Source organism: Pyxicephalus adspersus, chromosome 1 (assembly GCF_032062135.1).
Source record: "Pyxicephalus adspersus chromosome 1, UCB_Pads_2.0, whole genome shotgun sequence".
Classification (NCBI taxonomy): domain Eukaryota; kingdom Metazoa; phylum Chordata; class Amphibia; order Anura; family Pyxicephalidae; genus Pyxicephalus; species Pyxicephalus adspersus.
The window spans coordinates 141890135-141907064 of record NC_092858.1 but is presented as its reverse complement, the minus strand read 5'-3'; the positions used below and the strand labels follow the sequence as shown (position 1 = coordinate 141907064).

At 36.7% G+C, this 16930-nt stretch overlaps 1 protein-coding gene across 1 annotated transcript; it reads left to right on the top strand.

Annotated features, from left to right (window-relative positions):
• The first annotated feature begins 1011 nt into the window (after positions 1 to 1011).
• NAGPA (N-acetylglucosamine-1-phosphodiester alpha-N-acetylglucosaminidase) lies at positions 1012 to 16930 on the top strand. The gene is made up of 11 exons (XM_072429538.1): positions 1012 to 1187; positions 4438 to 4920; positions 6293 to 6432; positions 7262 to 7370; positions 8556 to 8684; positions 9779 to 9984; positions 11237 to 11284; positions 12630 to 12758; positions 13247 to 13378; positions 13966 to 14047; positions 16118 to 16930. The coding sequence occupies exons 1-11, from the start codon at positions 1042 to 1044 to the stop codon at positions 16347 to 16349; spliced, it is 1836 nt and encodes a 611-aa protein (XP_072285639.1). The 5' UTR covers positions 1012 to 1041; the 3' UTR covers positions 16350 to 16930.

Here is a 16930-nt window from a genome sequence, read left to right as displayed (position 1 = left end):
CATATGATGTTGACCTCTGGACACATGTCAGATTGTAGCCCAAGATGAACCCATCCAGAATCATCTGATGCCTGTACATAGCCTTAGGCTAGGTACACATGTGCAATAATTATCATTTGAAAACGAACAATTAACGACCAATCAACGATTATTTTGAATGATCGTATTGTGTACAATTTTGTACATGCTGTAATGATACAATTGTTCACATATATTCCACCAATAATGTGCACATGCTAGATACGATTGTTTGAACGATGCAGGAAGTGACGTGTACAGGAGAAAGTGTACTGCAGAACCATCCACGGTTAGTGAACGACCATACACACAATAGATAGCGAACGATCGTCGTCCACTGGGATAGTCGTTCGTTTCCAGCGACATTCCTTGTTGGTCATCCAGTCATTGTGCTCTTTTTTTGTTAATGATTATGGACCAATCAGTTTTTAATCGTTTGTTTCCAAGGACATGTGCCTTATAAATAGAGCCCAGAGAGTGTTTATGCTGCTTATCTATTGCAAAAGACCTTGCATTTTATCTATAACTCTGCTTCAACCATTTGACTGACTTCTCATCTTCAGCATAAGGACTTCTTGACCTATAGCCCAAGATAAGAACAGGGAGTGTTACATCTCTGAGATAACAGGCAGGGCTCTCAGGACAATACAAATAGGACTGTTTGAACTTTTAAAACACATAAAACACAAGGGGCTCTATTTACAAAACAGTGACAGTACTGTCATGGACCTTAACGATTCCCTAGCAGGGAATGTTTGAATGAATATCAGATTCCCTCCTATAACAAAATCAATGATTTCTATGGTGTATTATACAGAATATAAAGGAGCAGATAAAGTTTATTGATAGAGTTACATTGCATTTCTTTACAAAGTGTTAGCCATGTAAGACTGCTGATCTGAGATGTTATCCTCCCGACAAGAGATCAGCTCGAACAGCCAATCAGGTACTCGTGACTTGTCATGTGGTGCCAGTGCTGGGGAGCTCCAGGAAGCAGTCATGTGACCAGAGTGTGCGGCTAACATGTCGGCGCCCTATGGAGGGAATGAGGTGAGATCGCTCCGGTGTGTCCGGGCACCGAGGAGGAGCCGTGTTACCTGCAATGTCAGCTATAGGGACACACTGAGGATCGCACTGATCATGCACTGCTGGCTCTGTGTGAATGCCAGGTATGAGGACAGGAAACTCCATCAGTTCTGAATGCTGACGTATCCTAACTTCTACTATTAGTAACCAGAATGAAATGTTTTCTTTGTTATACAGCCAGAATATAATGTCACAGTGTTGTGTTTGTGTGCATTACTATACAGATGGTGTGTGGAATTTGTAACACTTTTGTATGAAAATGTAAAGTGGAGCTAAACTTAACATTTTCACTTTACATAAAATATATATAAAATGGAAATGTTAAAGAGGAACTAAACTCAAAATTGCATAAAAAAAAAAACATCCAATTACCTTCAATCCCGCAGGGCAGTCAATCAGTCCGGAGGTGTCTTCCATCTGGCCCAGTGTCGTTCCAGCATCCTTCTCCAAACTGGCGCACCGGGTGCCGCCATCTTTTCCTCCTGGTTCTTCTCCCTACATCACCCGACCTAGGTTATCTACCCTTTTATGTAAATTTTCTGAGTTTAGGTACGCTTTAATATTTTCTTATTTTTTTAAGTGCAACACCTTTTAGGAGCACCTCCCCTCCCGTAGCGATCAAGACTGAATGGGAGCGTCCTAAGAGGCTCTGAATGCTTCCTCTGCGCATGCTGTAATCTTGGACATGTGCAGAAGGGGCATTTTTTCTATAACGGTAAAGAGATGCCGATGTCACGCATGCGCAGTGAGATCGGCTCTTCCTATTCTCCCCTTCACAACAATTACGTCACCTGATTTTGCACGAGCGCAGTGCGAGATCAGGTGACTTGTCAAGAAGATGGAAGAGAAGAATGAAGATGACGGCGCCCGGTGCTTCCTTATCACCCGGACGAAGAGGAATTCCAGGACAACGTGGGGAGGAGCAGCGCCATCAAGGGACCTGCATAATTAAAGATAAATGTGATTTTTTTTTTTTTGTTTCCAAATTAGTTCGGTTTTAAAAGAATTTTGTACCAGCTGAGTGATTTCAGTGATCGCCAGTTATTGTTTTTTAACCAATTTCTGCTGAAGTGAAAGCTCATATGTCAGAGGTAATTTTTAAGGATTTCAAGCAGCAGGCAGATCCTTTTTTGGCAGAAGGGACAGATGATGTCCTTGTGCTGTAAACAAACTTCCCTGCCTGGGTACAATGTTCTGTGTAATGTACACCGATCTGCACATATGTACAATGATGGGATTGCTGGCTGCTAAGGATGAATGAACTCCTGTGCGCATGCACAGCACTTACATCATTCCAACCTGGCCAATCAAAATGGCCAAAGATCCCAAACCTGGAAGAAGACTGGATGAAGATATCAGCACTGCCTATTATTGAGTCACAAAAAAGCCTTCACAAACCAAGCCCAGCGGATCCTGCACTGTCTCGGCTTCCCTATTCTTTCCGTCTCCGAACAGCGAGTGTGGCCATCTTTCCTTTGGGTTATGGCATGACATTGGGTGACATGTTTTCCTACAAATGCAAAAAAAGAAAATCCCGATCCGACTGGACTGCACATGCAGTGAGATGGAGCACTTCTGTTTTTATATATAGTATAGGAAAGCCTCTGGTGACACATGCGCAGAAAGAGCAATCCCATGGCCCAGTTGCGTCACATATCCTAGGAGATTGCAGGTTTCCCCTTCAGACTTTACTGTCACAGCAGTAAAGATGGAGGGGGAGAGGACATCCACAAAATGTTTTTAAAAAGTACATGTTACAAATGTGATCTGTTTTAGGTGAGGAGAGTTTAGTTAAATGATAATGAACGGACAGGTAAATGTTCTATTGCAGAAGAAACATTGGCAGTCTCTTCTGCAATAAACAGCCTGCTTGCTTTCTGAATTTTTAATTTTCCTTTTGCTTGAATGCTGGACTCCTGCTGAAACTACAACTCGCTCTTCAAATGGGTCCCCCTCCCTATGCCAGGGATTAATTTCTTATTTTATCTGTCAGTAGATAACTTAGGAGAAAGACTTTCCTTATCCTTCAGTGCGAGTGCTGACTTTTGTTCCCTTAAAAGTCACATTTCACTAAAAAATATTTTTCTCAATTTTTGCCAACATTTTGGGGAAATCAGAGCTCTAAATTTTGCTTGTATATTGGTACCTAGAGCAACAAAAACGAACTGCTTTAAGAAAAATTCTGCTTTTTTTGGTCAGCCCCAAATCAGGAACAGAAATAAATAAACAAAGGAAAGTGTAGAGGACTAAAGGCTAAGTATATCGCTTATATTTAAAGTAAAGCAAAGTATACAATATACAGATAATAAATCTGCTCCTCATTACAAGTTCATGGGGTACGGACTAAACGCTTAGACAAAAACATCTAGTAATGTCTTAGTAATGTTAGACATCTAGTCACCCGATACGTTTCGCCTATTTGGCTTCTTCAGGGGTATATTTAAGATGCAGTTATTCTAAATGACTATGAAAGAACTCTGCAATAGTGACATACAAATGGATAGCAAGACATAAGTAGATTCAAAATTCATTGTTCATTACTAACTATAACCTTTTATAGTAGTGAACCTGGGTAGGAACAATACCTATCAATCAAAAACACAATATATTAAACAATAGCATGTTTTGTACCATAGAAGATTGTGGAAAAAGGTATAATAATTTCCATTAAAATCCTAATTGCAGGTGGTGATTGTATATTCATGGATGTGTACGAAATAGTAATTGATATTTATCAGATTCTATTCCATGGTATGTAGAAAGATGAAAGGAAAGCATATTAATGCTTATTTTGGTGGAATAATAATTATTGGGTATTCATTAAATTTTGGGTAATGTTAACATTTCACATTTTCATCTTTCTACATACCATGGAATATATTCTGATAAATAGAAATGACACTTTACCCATCTTATTTAAAGGTTACATCTCAAGATCACAAGTTTAAAAAAAATACATAACGGGTTTCATTTATAAATCAAGGAAACAAACATTCTTTTGTGGGAATCTTCCAGGGTCATGTGTTTCAATGATAGTAATTGATTCCCACAAGTGAATGTTTAAGGGAATGTCAGAGTCTCTGTTTTATAAATGTGCTTCCTCAGTCACACTTGGTCAAATTAAGCTACGTTTAATACGCAGTGATGGGTGTCCATCACAAAGACATCTGCTTCCCAGTTTTGGGTCCCCGTTAATACTTTAAGAAACATTTCTCAAACTGCATAGTTTTTGTTTCTGTTGCAGACATATACCTAATAAACTCTGAAGTTTTTTTTTCAGTCCATGTGCTGTAAAAAGGAACAAATATAATTTAGTTTTTTTTCTTCTTGCAGAAACTCGGTGGTTGATGACTTGCTGTCTCCTTATCATCCCCTTTCCAAGCATGGCCCAAGCCGCAGCCATCGTGAGACCAGAGACTGTTTACGTGTTACTCATGGAAACAGAACACATGAGACGTGGCCTAGTAATAACGATACAATATGGCCTGTGGCCTCCACCAGGGTTTATGTCTCATATTTTGATGGTTTACCTAAAAAGGCTGTTTATGGTCACTTTACCTTTATAAATAACCCATTGAGGACTGTATCTGTGCTGGAGCCCGGTGGTCCTGGAGGATGTGATAGTAATATTACAGCAACTGTTGAAGAAACTGTGAAATATGGAAAGTGCCTTGTAGCCCAAAATGGTGGATATTTTAATACTACAACTTATCAATGTCTTGGAAATGTTGTCAGCAATGGCAAATTGGTACAGAACTCAGAAGGGATACAAAATGCCCAGTTTGGCATTAGGGCAGATGGTACCATGGTGTTTGGGTAAGACATAATATTACAAATGTGTATTTTTTTTCCTTTCTTTTATTTGTACTTGTTTTTATTACAATGTATAATTCAGTTTTTTTTAAATGACTTATCTGAAAGTAAATGCCAGACACTGGTGAAGCTGACACAATAAATAGAGGATTATTTTATTTCTAATCAGACATTTAGTTTTTCAAAAATGCAAATGAATGCAAATTAGAAGCTTTAATAACAACTTTGCCTTTTTTTTGTGCATCTTCATTAAAAATCAATGGCATCTGCACTCATCATACCAATTAGGTGTCTGTTTAGATGCACATGTGGTAATCAACACCAAAACATGCATTTTACTATTCACTGCTTCAGCATTCCTGCCAAATGCACCTTTCCTTTATTTCAGTGTTTCCCAACCTTTCTTAAGTCATATTTTACATAAAAAAAAACCCATGGCACACCACAAAGATGTGTAAATCCAGCCCAGAAGAGAACTTCAAGTAAACGGTTAAAACACCTTTCAACTTTTTACAACTGTAGCTTAGTCCCTTAGTACACTTACATTTACTTTACATGCACACTGTTTGCCTGCCAAATATTTACTAATTCTGTCTAAACAGTTTTTTTTGCCGCCAGGCAGATCCTATTTACATTGTCTGGTTCAGCTTTGCAGTTTTCTCTGATACATTTGTGCCTTTGTTCTCTTGATTGGTGAATCTATGAATGTGAATCATCTCCTTGTTGGATTAGCATGTCAGGTGGACTAATGGCATTTTCAAAAGTAAAAGTGTCTACAGTGGCAGCCCCCGTACTTGTCTGGGCACAAACTTTACTTAATTGTTCAAACATTTAAAATATCTTCATATCGAAGTTGGGGGGGGGGGTTCTAGGAAATTGTACTTCGTTAGAATATTTGTCACCTTGGTAGGCAAAAAGAGTTGAACACATCTCTTATTTGCCTAGCTGCTTTCTTCACTCCTCCAATGATCTGTTAATGACTTCATCTCTCATAACCTCATCACTCGCACGGTTCCAAGACTTCTCTAGATCCTCCCAACTCTCTGGATTGGTCGTCCTCGTCCTATTCAGCTTGCTCCTACTTTCTAATCATTTACTCAAAACCCAGTTTTTTATACTTGCCTACCCGTCTTCTTCTATCTCCTAAAACCCTCACTACTTACCAACCATTTCATATCTCCCCTCCTATTGTGCGATACTTCCCCCACCTCCTAGATTGTAAGCTTTTCTGAGGGTCCTCTACTCCTGTTTCATTGTCTGTATCTGTCATTAGCAACCCCTATTTAATGTGCAGCGCTGCATAATATGTTGGTGCTATATAAATCCTGTTTATTAATAATAATAACATCTGATTTGCTATCTTTTTATATTTTAGCTATTTGTCAGAAGAAGAGGTTTTGGATACTGAAAATCCTTTCGTACAGCTAGTTAGTGGAGTTGTCTGGTTGTTGCGGAATGGTGAAGTGTATATTGACCAGAGCAAGAGTGTAGAGTGTGACGAAACCCAAACTACAGGTATGTTTAATTTTGTTTTCTCACCCCCCAAAAAAAAGTATTTCCCATAAAATGTCTGTTCACAAATGAAGTGGGAACTCTTTTTTTGTTCTGTCATAGAAGGGTTCTCTTCTGCCTCCATTGCATTTTCGGTAACTCCAAGGGTATCGGCTTTACTGCCAATTTTATTGCATTGAGACCACTGTAGCTAATAGGAATCATTACCAATGTCTGCACAGAGATTTCGTGTCTATTAGATATATTATATACTAATATACACTAATACAGTTAGGTCCATAAATATTTGGACAGGGACATTTTTTTTTCTAATTTTGGTTCTGTACATTACCACAATTTATTTTAAAATAAACAACTCAGATGCAGTTGAACTGCAGACTTTCAGCTTTAATTCAATGGGCTGAACAAAAAGATTGCATAAAAATGTGAGGAACTGTACTGAAATTGTTTAGAGAAACAATTTCAGTACAGAAAAAAAAATCCTGTACAACGCTGTAAGGATGAAGTTTAACTTTAGGGTTAACTTGGGATACAGCTCTCAGTTCCCAGATTTTGCATGGTCTTTGCAGTCAGCAGCCAACCTCCTTCAATAATGCACTGTTTAGCAGAAAGAAGTTATTAGCATACACAGTTTGACAACAGGCCTGGGTCAAACAGTCGCTAGACCCACACACAGATGGCATCTCAATGCCTCAGTGTTTGAGTGCTGATCATACAAAGAGTAAGTAAAATGTTAAAAACAACAAAGCATAATTTGTATTACTGTTTATATGTGCAGTTTAAATTTTTTTAATCTTCATTTTAATACATTTTTTTCCCTCTCGTTCACCAGGTAACTTTGATTCATTTATTACCAAGATATCTGCTAGGACAGCAGTGGGGCATGATAAAAAGGGGCGGCTAATTCTATTTCATGCAGATGGACAGACTGATAGCAGAGGGTAAGTCTTCCTTTCTAAGAATTAACTACATATTTGCATGTAGGTTATTATATTTGGTACCCATTTAGAGGTATGAATTTTTTCAATTGGCTTTCAGATGCAAAATAAAAAATATATTGATAATAAATAAGATGAGCATATAAGTGGAAATCCTACCAAAATGTGTCACTTTCATCATGATTAAAAAAAAACACAGCTCAGGCTGGTATTTGAAGCAGAACCAAGGGTACAAGTATTTTAACTGTGTTCTCACTTCACTTGAAAAGCAAGGTCTTTTAATTGCAGCAGTTTTATAAACCCTGCAGATCTTCTTGTTTATTCCCCCTTGATTAACACAGCTCCGATTGTATCTTCAGGCCACCTGCATTGCATTTTTGTTCTAACCTTCCCTCCTGTCCAATCACAAGTGTTGGAAAATCCAAAATTTTAGAATTGTTGTTGTTGTTGTTTTGGTAACAGCTGTCTAAGAGGGGATATGAACTTGGTTACTAAAGATCTCCTCTTACTTACTGCTGTTTTTTTTGGACTAAAAGTTTAGGGAATATTACCCAACAGGACACAGGCAGCAAAAAAATACTCTATTTTAAATTAATATTATCTTATCCTCAAAAAAGGGTATCTTTTGAAAAAGAAACAGCGAGGAAACCAGAAAGCTGGGTGGGAAGAAATTGTAGGTGGCTGGCAGCCCCTGTATGGTGACCTTAACTCTTCAGTAACCACCTAAAAATGGCCAGGTGGTTACTGAAAAGTGCTGTGCCTGGCTAAAAGGGGCTGGGGAGAACACTGACAAATTTTCTGAGTTAGTCAATGGTAAACACAATAATAATAGACTTCACTACTAATATCCACAAAAAAAAAACATGTTTGACTTTGCATTACTTTAACTTTTATATTGTGGCCAAATAAAAAAAATAGATGGAGCTTACTGATATATAGTCAGGGCTTGGTTAGAATGAATAAGTAAAGTTTATCAATATTCAGATCAACATCACTGTTCTAAAAGAAAGCTAAAATGTATTAATATTAATAACTTGAATTTACATAGCGCCGACATATTACGCAGCACTTTACAAAGTCTATAGTTAAAACCCTTTGCTCTCCCTCAAACGGCCAAATATAGAGAAGTATGTAACTTGCTCCTAATGACAGCGCTGAAAAAAACAATATTTTCTTTTGAATCTTCAGCCTAAGCTTATGGGAAATGGCCAATTTCCTAAAAGATCAAGGAGTTTACAATGCTATAAACCTTGATGGAGGAGGATCAGCCACACTGGTACTTAATGGAACTCTGGCTAGTTATCCTTCCGATCATTGGTATGTATCTTTAATATTTTTTATAGAAAAAACTACATAGAATTATGTATGGATGATGTGGCCAGGATTGAACTCGGCATTAAATCATAGGTGTTTTTTTTCTGTTAGTGTTTATTTTCAGTTACAAGCATAATGGGCTTGATTTATTAAAGCTTCCCAAGACTGGAGAAGATAGACTTTAATGGGTGATCCAGCCAACCTGGAAGATCAATCTTCTGCAGTCTTGGAGACCTTTAATAAACTGGGCCCACAATGTCCTCAGAGAGAATGCAGCAGCTTTTCTAGCAATGTCCACTGGATGTATTGTCTGGGACATTAATATTTTTAAAAATAGTATTTCTTCAAGAGTGGACTTTCAATTAATAGTTGTGTGTTTCTAACAGTATGCATAAGAAGTTGCAGCATATCAGATATTTTATTTCCTGGCTAGAGGATGTTCATTGCCATCTAGCATTGTTCTATCATGCCTTGCTCTCTGTGGCCCACCATTTTTATTTTTTTGGATTTCATTTCCTTTAGTTATGGAGGCATAACATGCGAGTGTTACCTTAGGGATTCTGCATACACATGAAGCCTGCTCCTCCAAAAGTATCCTCTATCAAGACTTTTTGATATTGCATAACTCCTAAGAACCAGCTTACTGCTTCCATTTTGGTTGAGGGCTCTTGAAAGGAGTACTGCAGCAGTGTGTTGTGATGTATTTGGGATGCTGTTTACAACAAGTAAAGGCATAATATAGGGAAAACTTGTGATAAGAATGTAAACAATAACCAGATAATAAAACCACCATGCTATTTAGGAAACATGCCCTTTTCTGATTAATAATGAAAAAATAAAAGTGTTTTAGAATTCTGCGTACCTCAAAATTTCAAAAGATATTAAAGAATTCAAAAGGTTTAAGAACTGTGGGTGACCACTTTTAGGTTATTTTAGCCGACTTTGCAATGGTCCCCATTGAAAAAACATTCACATGTTTAAATTAATTAATTAATAAATTATTTTAATCCTTCCACTTCAGTGCTTATGGCAAGTGAACACACACACCTTTAACTTACTTTCTGGATTCTCATAGTGTCCCTCTCTTGTCTTTTCAGCCCGAATAACTCAATGTGGCGCTGTCCTCGGAGTGTGTCTACCATTGTCTGCGTCCATGAACCATACTGTGATCCCCCTGACTGTGGAGGCCATGGACAGTGTGTTGCAGGATCATGCAATTGTACTGGCTATTGGAGTGGAAGTTCCTGTAATGTCCTCCTCTGTGGCCCTTCAAACTGTAGTGGTCATGGGAGGTGCACCCAGAGTATGTTAACCCTAAATATTTATATATTTCTAGGAAGTCATACCAATTTAAAAAAAATGTGCTGCAGCACTTAATAAGCACATCTGCATTTAGTTTAATATAGTTTTCTTTAATAATTAGTTTTCTAATTATTCCTCTGCAAGGTACCACAAATACGTCTTGAGCTTATTGGTGAGGTCCACCTAATGCAGCCTCGTGTAATGGTGTAGTAACAATGTTGAATTGCTCATGAGTTCATGGCAAATTTGCCATGGGCAGCCTGTGCCTGCTTGAACTAAACCAGAATGAAAAAATGTTGCAGGGGTAGTGGGGTCAGCATTGCACTTCTGAATCCCAAGCCCTGCCCACTACTCTCTGTATTGACAGCTCTGTTGCTGAAACCTTCCCAATGACACCTGAAGTATTGGTGAGGGGAGCATGGTGAGAGTAAAAGCTGGCTCAGGTAGAGCGGTAAATTGAGTGTTTTTTTTAAAGGGAGCCTTTGGTTTTACTTTAAGTGTGTCCAATTTAAAACAAATTTCACATTTATGTATCCATTTACATTACAATATAATCATTTTTAAATGCCTATAACTGAGGGGTCATAGAAATCTATCAGTAGTTATTTTTTTTTTTTTTCAGACAGTAGAATCTGGTATGTTGCACTTTAAACCTCTGACATTTCTTATTAGCTGTTTTGGTGTTCTTAAGATGCATGATGCCAAAAGGAGGGTGGCTACAGGTTTTAAAACAGTTGACCAACATGCATTTAATGGGAGCCACCCATGACATCGAATACTTAGGATTTCTCAATGCCTTTACAGACGCAAGAAGCTGAGTTTCATGCTGTACCTTGCATCTCTGCTTCTGGGAAACACTAATAAACACAACTGGGGCAGTAAGAAATGCATTTAGAGGGCTGCTACTATCCCATTATGCAGAAATAGGAGGTAGAATAGGTATAGGGGAATTCTGGGGAAACGGTGTGTAGTCAAATAATTGCTTTTTAAGTACATTGAGACATAGTGTATTTATGTCTTTCCATATAATACCACAACACATGAATACCTGCACATTAGTGCACATTGCTGTAGCACATGTTAGAATGGTTGGTTGATTCAGAAGAAATATGGGCAGCTTCATTAATATGAAAATCTACTGATTATCTGTACAAATCATACTTTGCCTGGCCCTATTTTGCTTTCTTTGTCTTTCTGCTTCTTTGCTACAATGTTCAATTACTAAAATGTTGTTTTATTTTATATCATTGCAGGTGGATGTGAATGCGACACTGGCTGGAAAGGCAGTAACTGCAGCGATGGTAATTTTGCTTACACATCTACATAGTTAGTATTAGGCAGTTCTAAACCAAGGTTCACTGGTATGCAAATCAAGGATGTTAAAATATGATATTCCTTCCCAGGCTTTTTATTACACCATTACAAAAACTACCACAAATGTGAAACAATTTTGAATAAATGATTAAAGGGGTAAAAAGTAATTGGTAAAATAAAGTTAACTAAAATGGTAACTACAACTGTTTAATTCTTAGAGTAAATAAAAACCTAGTTAAAGGACTAGACTCACAATTCCTTTTTTTAATTTTTTCAGGCAATACAAACTTGACTAAACATAGAAGCTTCGAAAAACTAAAGTGTTACTAAGGGTTAACAAGGAGCTAACTTTTTATAGAAAACACTTTGTATATTTATTTATGCATAATCCTAATTTATTAATTAAAACTGTGTTTGATTCTTAAATAAAATCAGAGCAGAGCCCAAGCTGTCAAATTTATAATTCAGTCCTGCACACTCTACAGAGAAAGATCATGACTCTCCCTGTTTAATCAATGTAGCTCTGTGACACAGTGGTGTCATAGCTTGTTTATCAGAAACACATGGAGCCCCTAATACAAAGCAGGCAGCCATCAAAATGACAGTATGTACATAATTACACAGGAAGAGCCGTCATCTCCCAGTGTAATTTACACTGAGCAATAGTCCTGTAGATGTGCTGGAGATGGTTGCACGATTTGGAGATATGAAAACTTCTGCCCCTTACCATTGGATGGCAAAAACAACAAGTGCTCACTTTGCCTGACCTTGACATTAAGACTGGCATGGGTAAGAGGTAAAGGTTCCCTTGAGTTGCAATGCCTACTTAAGAGCTCTTATAGTTTATAAAGTGAACCTATGAGCTCAAATATGTTTTCACAATATAAACCTTTGTCAGACTTTTCATCTGTCTTTGGGAACAGTTAGGATATCATGCTGTACATACATTTACTAAACCTAAGCATACAAAGTAAATGTATCAATCTAAATAAGTAAACACTATTTTCAGGATCCTATTTACATTTTAAATATTTTAAACCAACTCATAACAGAACCAAAAACAAATGTGTGCAAAAAAATAAAAAAACAAAACTCGGCACTCATTTTTTTATTTTTTTTTATTGAGTGTATACGTACTTATTTTTTAAAACAATAAGCTACATTTTGTAATTAAGTTACATCACTATTTGGTGAAAATAGTAAACTGTAAAAATATGAGAGAAAAATGTATGTCAGTAGACATCCAGCTATGCAAGTGATGTCACCATTTGACATTTTCCATGTGGAAGAAATGAATACTCTTTCTCTAATATTCCACGTTCTTCTTACCAGCGTGTGTTCAGGGTTTCTTTGGGGATGGATGTGCCAGCAAGTGTCAGTGTCAGAACAATGGAACGTGTGACCACATTTATGGGAATTGTACGTGTCCAGCTGGATTAAATGGGCCCTTCTGTGAGGAAGGTAATGGTTGATCAAGATGTAAATGTTATCATACTGTGATTGTATTTTTGTATACATGTGTGTTATATAGAAATACATTTATTGTTACTAGTTCAAAATTGTATTTTTTTTTCCCATTACATCAGATACAATTAAAAAAACTCCAACCTTTATTCATTGGTATACTTTATGGGTATAAAAACTTTATACTGTTGTAGAAAAAATTTATTTTTTCAAAATATATATTTTTGTTATGTGATAGATAAATAAATACTGTTATCCGAGAGTCACCGATTTTTCCAATCAAACCCTTGTTTTGTAATATGAAAATCTTGGGTGAAAACATTTATGAATAAGCCCCTTAGTATTGCACTATTATAAAGTAAAACTGCACTGTACATATGATTAGTAAATATACTAATATCTGTATATCGGATTTTATTTTTTTTTATTTTTAGAATGATAATATATTTCCTAACAAAATTATGTTTTATTTATTTTTCTTCCAGTGTGCCCATCTGGTTTTTATGGCTTTCAGTGCCAACAGGTTTGCCATTGTGAAAATCAGTGTTACTGTGACCATGTTACTGGAAGCTGCAATGGTACTCGTGCACCTGTAGTTGAAGAGCTACTAATGAAAGGTTTGTATTTTACATGGATTCCCCTAACCCCCCTAGCGTTCTAATTCTGTTCATATTTCCATGCAAAAAGCATTACATTTTTTTTTTGCATGGAAATTTATTTTACATTGTAGGCTATAATTCTTAAGCATAACTCATAGAAATATGTTAAAAAATACATTTAATATTAAACTTTAAATAAAAAAACACAAAAATCTGTTAAAAACAAAATAGTGAAACATTTATTATAACTGTACAAAAGCATGTATAATATATATAAAATATAATATATAAATACAATATATGAAGATTTCTTTGTATTGGACTTAATAAAGCTATTTTGTATTGAATCCAATTCAAAATTATTTGAATTTCCCACCACTCCTCCCGCCCTTACTGACACGTACTGACGCATTGACGTCACCAGAACCCTGGAGGTGAGTGTTTTTTAAAGTTGTAAGCGAGTCACTCAGGATTACCGCTAAGGGGGTTAAAGATTTATGTGAGTTTTTGTATTTGTAATTTGGTCCCAAATTAATGTACAGTGCTGCGTAATACGTTGGCGCTATATAAATACATAATAATAATTTTATGTTTTCATATTTCAGTTGGTCAGTGTATGGAAACGCTGATGTACACTTCTTGGTGGAACGCAGTGCCTTCTGATGCCAAAATTATATATTTTACAGAGTATGTTTTTGTTTTCTTCAGTTTTTTACTCATTTCTTTCTGGGGAGTAAGGGAGGAGGGGGTTATTGTATTGGTGCTGGCACATGCATTTAGTGCACATGACATCAGTCTTGGAAGAAAGTTGTCCATACACATGCACAGGACATGTACACAAGACCGTGTGATAAAGGGAAACCCAAGGAGTGCATTGACTGTCCCTAGTGTGCTAGGGTATGTGTAACATTGAAGTTAGCAAACTGATGACTGGTATAGAGGTAGTGCATGATACAAGTAGACTCATACGATGGACTCTGTTTTGATATTGAGGAAATTTCATAGGTGGGCTAAGTCATAAACTCTATTTAGCAGACTTTTTTATGAATGGTCTTTTGCTAGATTTACCTCATAGTGCTAGATCTAGCTTCTGTGAGACAAAGCTACAATGGGCTGAACAAGGGCAATGCTTGGTCTAATTTAGGTTTCATTGGGTTTAATTTAGAAAAAAAGCCTTGTTTGAACACTAATGCTGGGATAGAAAAATGGAACAGTCAGCAATTAGGTTATATTTTTTTAGTTAGTTTATTCACTTGCACCTGTATTTACTATTTAATTTATTTGCAGAGGGTATCATTTTATATGCACAACATAAGCATTTCATTTGTATGCCCTAAAAACACAACTTAACAGAAGTTTAAAACATTGATAGGAAAGTTCTGTTTCTGTGTCTAATGCATGTCTGATCTTTCAATGTAACACACAAGAATTGTGGGTCTATTGGTAGCAGGGGTTAGGCACAGGGCGTCCTACATATGCCATGTATATGTTAAAACATGTGCCTTTAGGCATACATAGCTGCACACCTATGGTACAAGTCTTTAGGTTAAACACAAAATGTTATTGTTTAACTAGAGTGTTTTTTATCTGATATGTTATAAGGGAGTGTGGGGATATTGACTTGTGTGATTTCTGCGAAATGTTCCCACCATAGGAATAGAGGATGAAGAGTGTGGACGCAAATAACTCATAGCAGTGCAATATTTCAGGTTATGGATGCAATTATTCCAGATTTGCACCTTTTGTTACAATGCATTATCCCTTTCATAAATGCATAACTGGGTATTAATTTATATATCCGTTGTGTATTAGCTATTCGTTATAGATTTTTGCCTCCAAACTAGTTTTTCTGCCAAACAACAGGCATCTTGTCTCCCCCCCCATTTTGTAAATCACAAAAAACTTGATTAAATTAACATGCAAGGACATTCTGTCTGGCCCCATTTTCCCCAAAGGACTCTAGGCAAAGGGAAATACTTTATGTTGATAAGGATGTTGTAAGTGGGAAAGGTTTACTGTATAGCAAAAGAGGGGATTGTTGGACCAGCATAAAGCTTACATACACATGTCAGATAATGGTCGCCCAATACAAACTGTAGTGCTTGTCTTGGTCGAAAATCTGACGTGTACAGCAGTCTACTGACTGCACTTCCATGAAGGAGAGCACAATGGAGTGCCGCTCTGTCCCCCTCACCTCTCCAAAGAAAAGAATAGCACTATATGTACAGCACTCATTCAGTGGTTCATCTGTAAGCTCTTCTGGGCAGGGTCCTCTCCTCCTCCTGAGTCACTGTTTGTATTTGTCTGTCATTTGCAACTCCTATTTAATGTATAGAGCTGCTTATTACCGTGTTTCCCCTGGCGCTGTATACAGAGAGGTGAGTTGGCTACAGGAGAAAGAAACATGATGATGGTAACTATTGTCTGCAGGCCCTGGTTGTAATATTGTTATACTGTATGTTATTTGGATTGTGTGCGTACAGTTATGCAACTTTTTTTGTTTCTGTACACGATATAGTATTGTATACATAATTGTTCACTTTTTCCCTGACAACCCCTCAGAACTTACAGGAGGAATTTTATTATTGAAAATATATTCATATCATATTTGATATTATCCTTAAGAATAATTATGTTATAGCACCAGCCAGTTTTTCCATTCTATCCTCTTATTCATTGTCTTTTTTTAATATATATAATATACAATATATGCATATTTTTTTGGTAGCTGTTTAACCCACCTTTTTATCTTTGCAGACAAACATGGGCAATAATAAGCTGCACTTTTGCTGTGCTCCTTGTGATCAGTGCTGCATTTAATATCAAGCAAGTGTGGACATGCAAAGAAAGACGTACAGATTGGACTTATTCCTACCAACAACTGCATGAAATTAATGGTAATGTGGAGGTTCCTAATATGTATGAGACCTGCGATTTGTACAACTCTGATGTGGATTTGGAAACCTCGAACCTTGAAAGTGAAAGTTGAAGGCTGTGGGTAATAAAAGACATTAAGTAACCTTGTGCCTTACATTCAACCAACCCCATACTGGGGATTAAAAGCTTGAAGATAATAAATTAGTATGCTATCATACCACTAATGATAATGGTACAGTATTGGAGATACTCATCTCCTTGGTAAAATGAAGGTATATTTGTATTTTATTAAATTGACTGTTTTGACATAACACTGGATGTCTACAAAAGGGGGGATTGAATGTGTCCTCCATTGTTCAAGTGCCAAATATGTTTTCTGTATAATAGACAGTGGAGGACGTGTATGTATTAGTTGTATGTACAGGGGCAGGCAGTGAATTCTATTTTACCTGTAAATATCCTTTTTTTTCATATCTAATTTTTAGAACTACCTATTATTACCCAAGGACCATGTGGAAATTGTTGATGATTGAAAAAGTTTCCAACTAACTATTGAGCTAATTTACAGTTAAAAAGATTCCATTTTTAAATATGGACATTTTTCTATGTTGAGGGCTAAACAATATTAATGCAAAAAATATTTTTTATTTTAAATCAGGAAAATATAAAACATTTTATAAGTTGCAAGAAGAA

Coding starts and splice junctions, on each gene's coding strand:
- NAGPA (XM_072429538.1), top strand. CDS start 1,042: ATGTCGGCGCCCTATGGAGGGAATGAGGTGAGATCGCTCCGGTGTGTC. Junction 1,188..4,437: donor TGGCTCTGTGTGAATGCCAG/GTATGAGGACAG, acceptor TTCTTCTTGCAG/AAACTCGGTGGTTGATGACT. Junction 13,379..13,965: donor TGAAGAGCTACTAATGAAAG/GTTTGTATTTTA, acceptor TTCATATTTCAG/TTGGTCAGTGTATGGAAACG.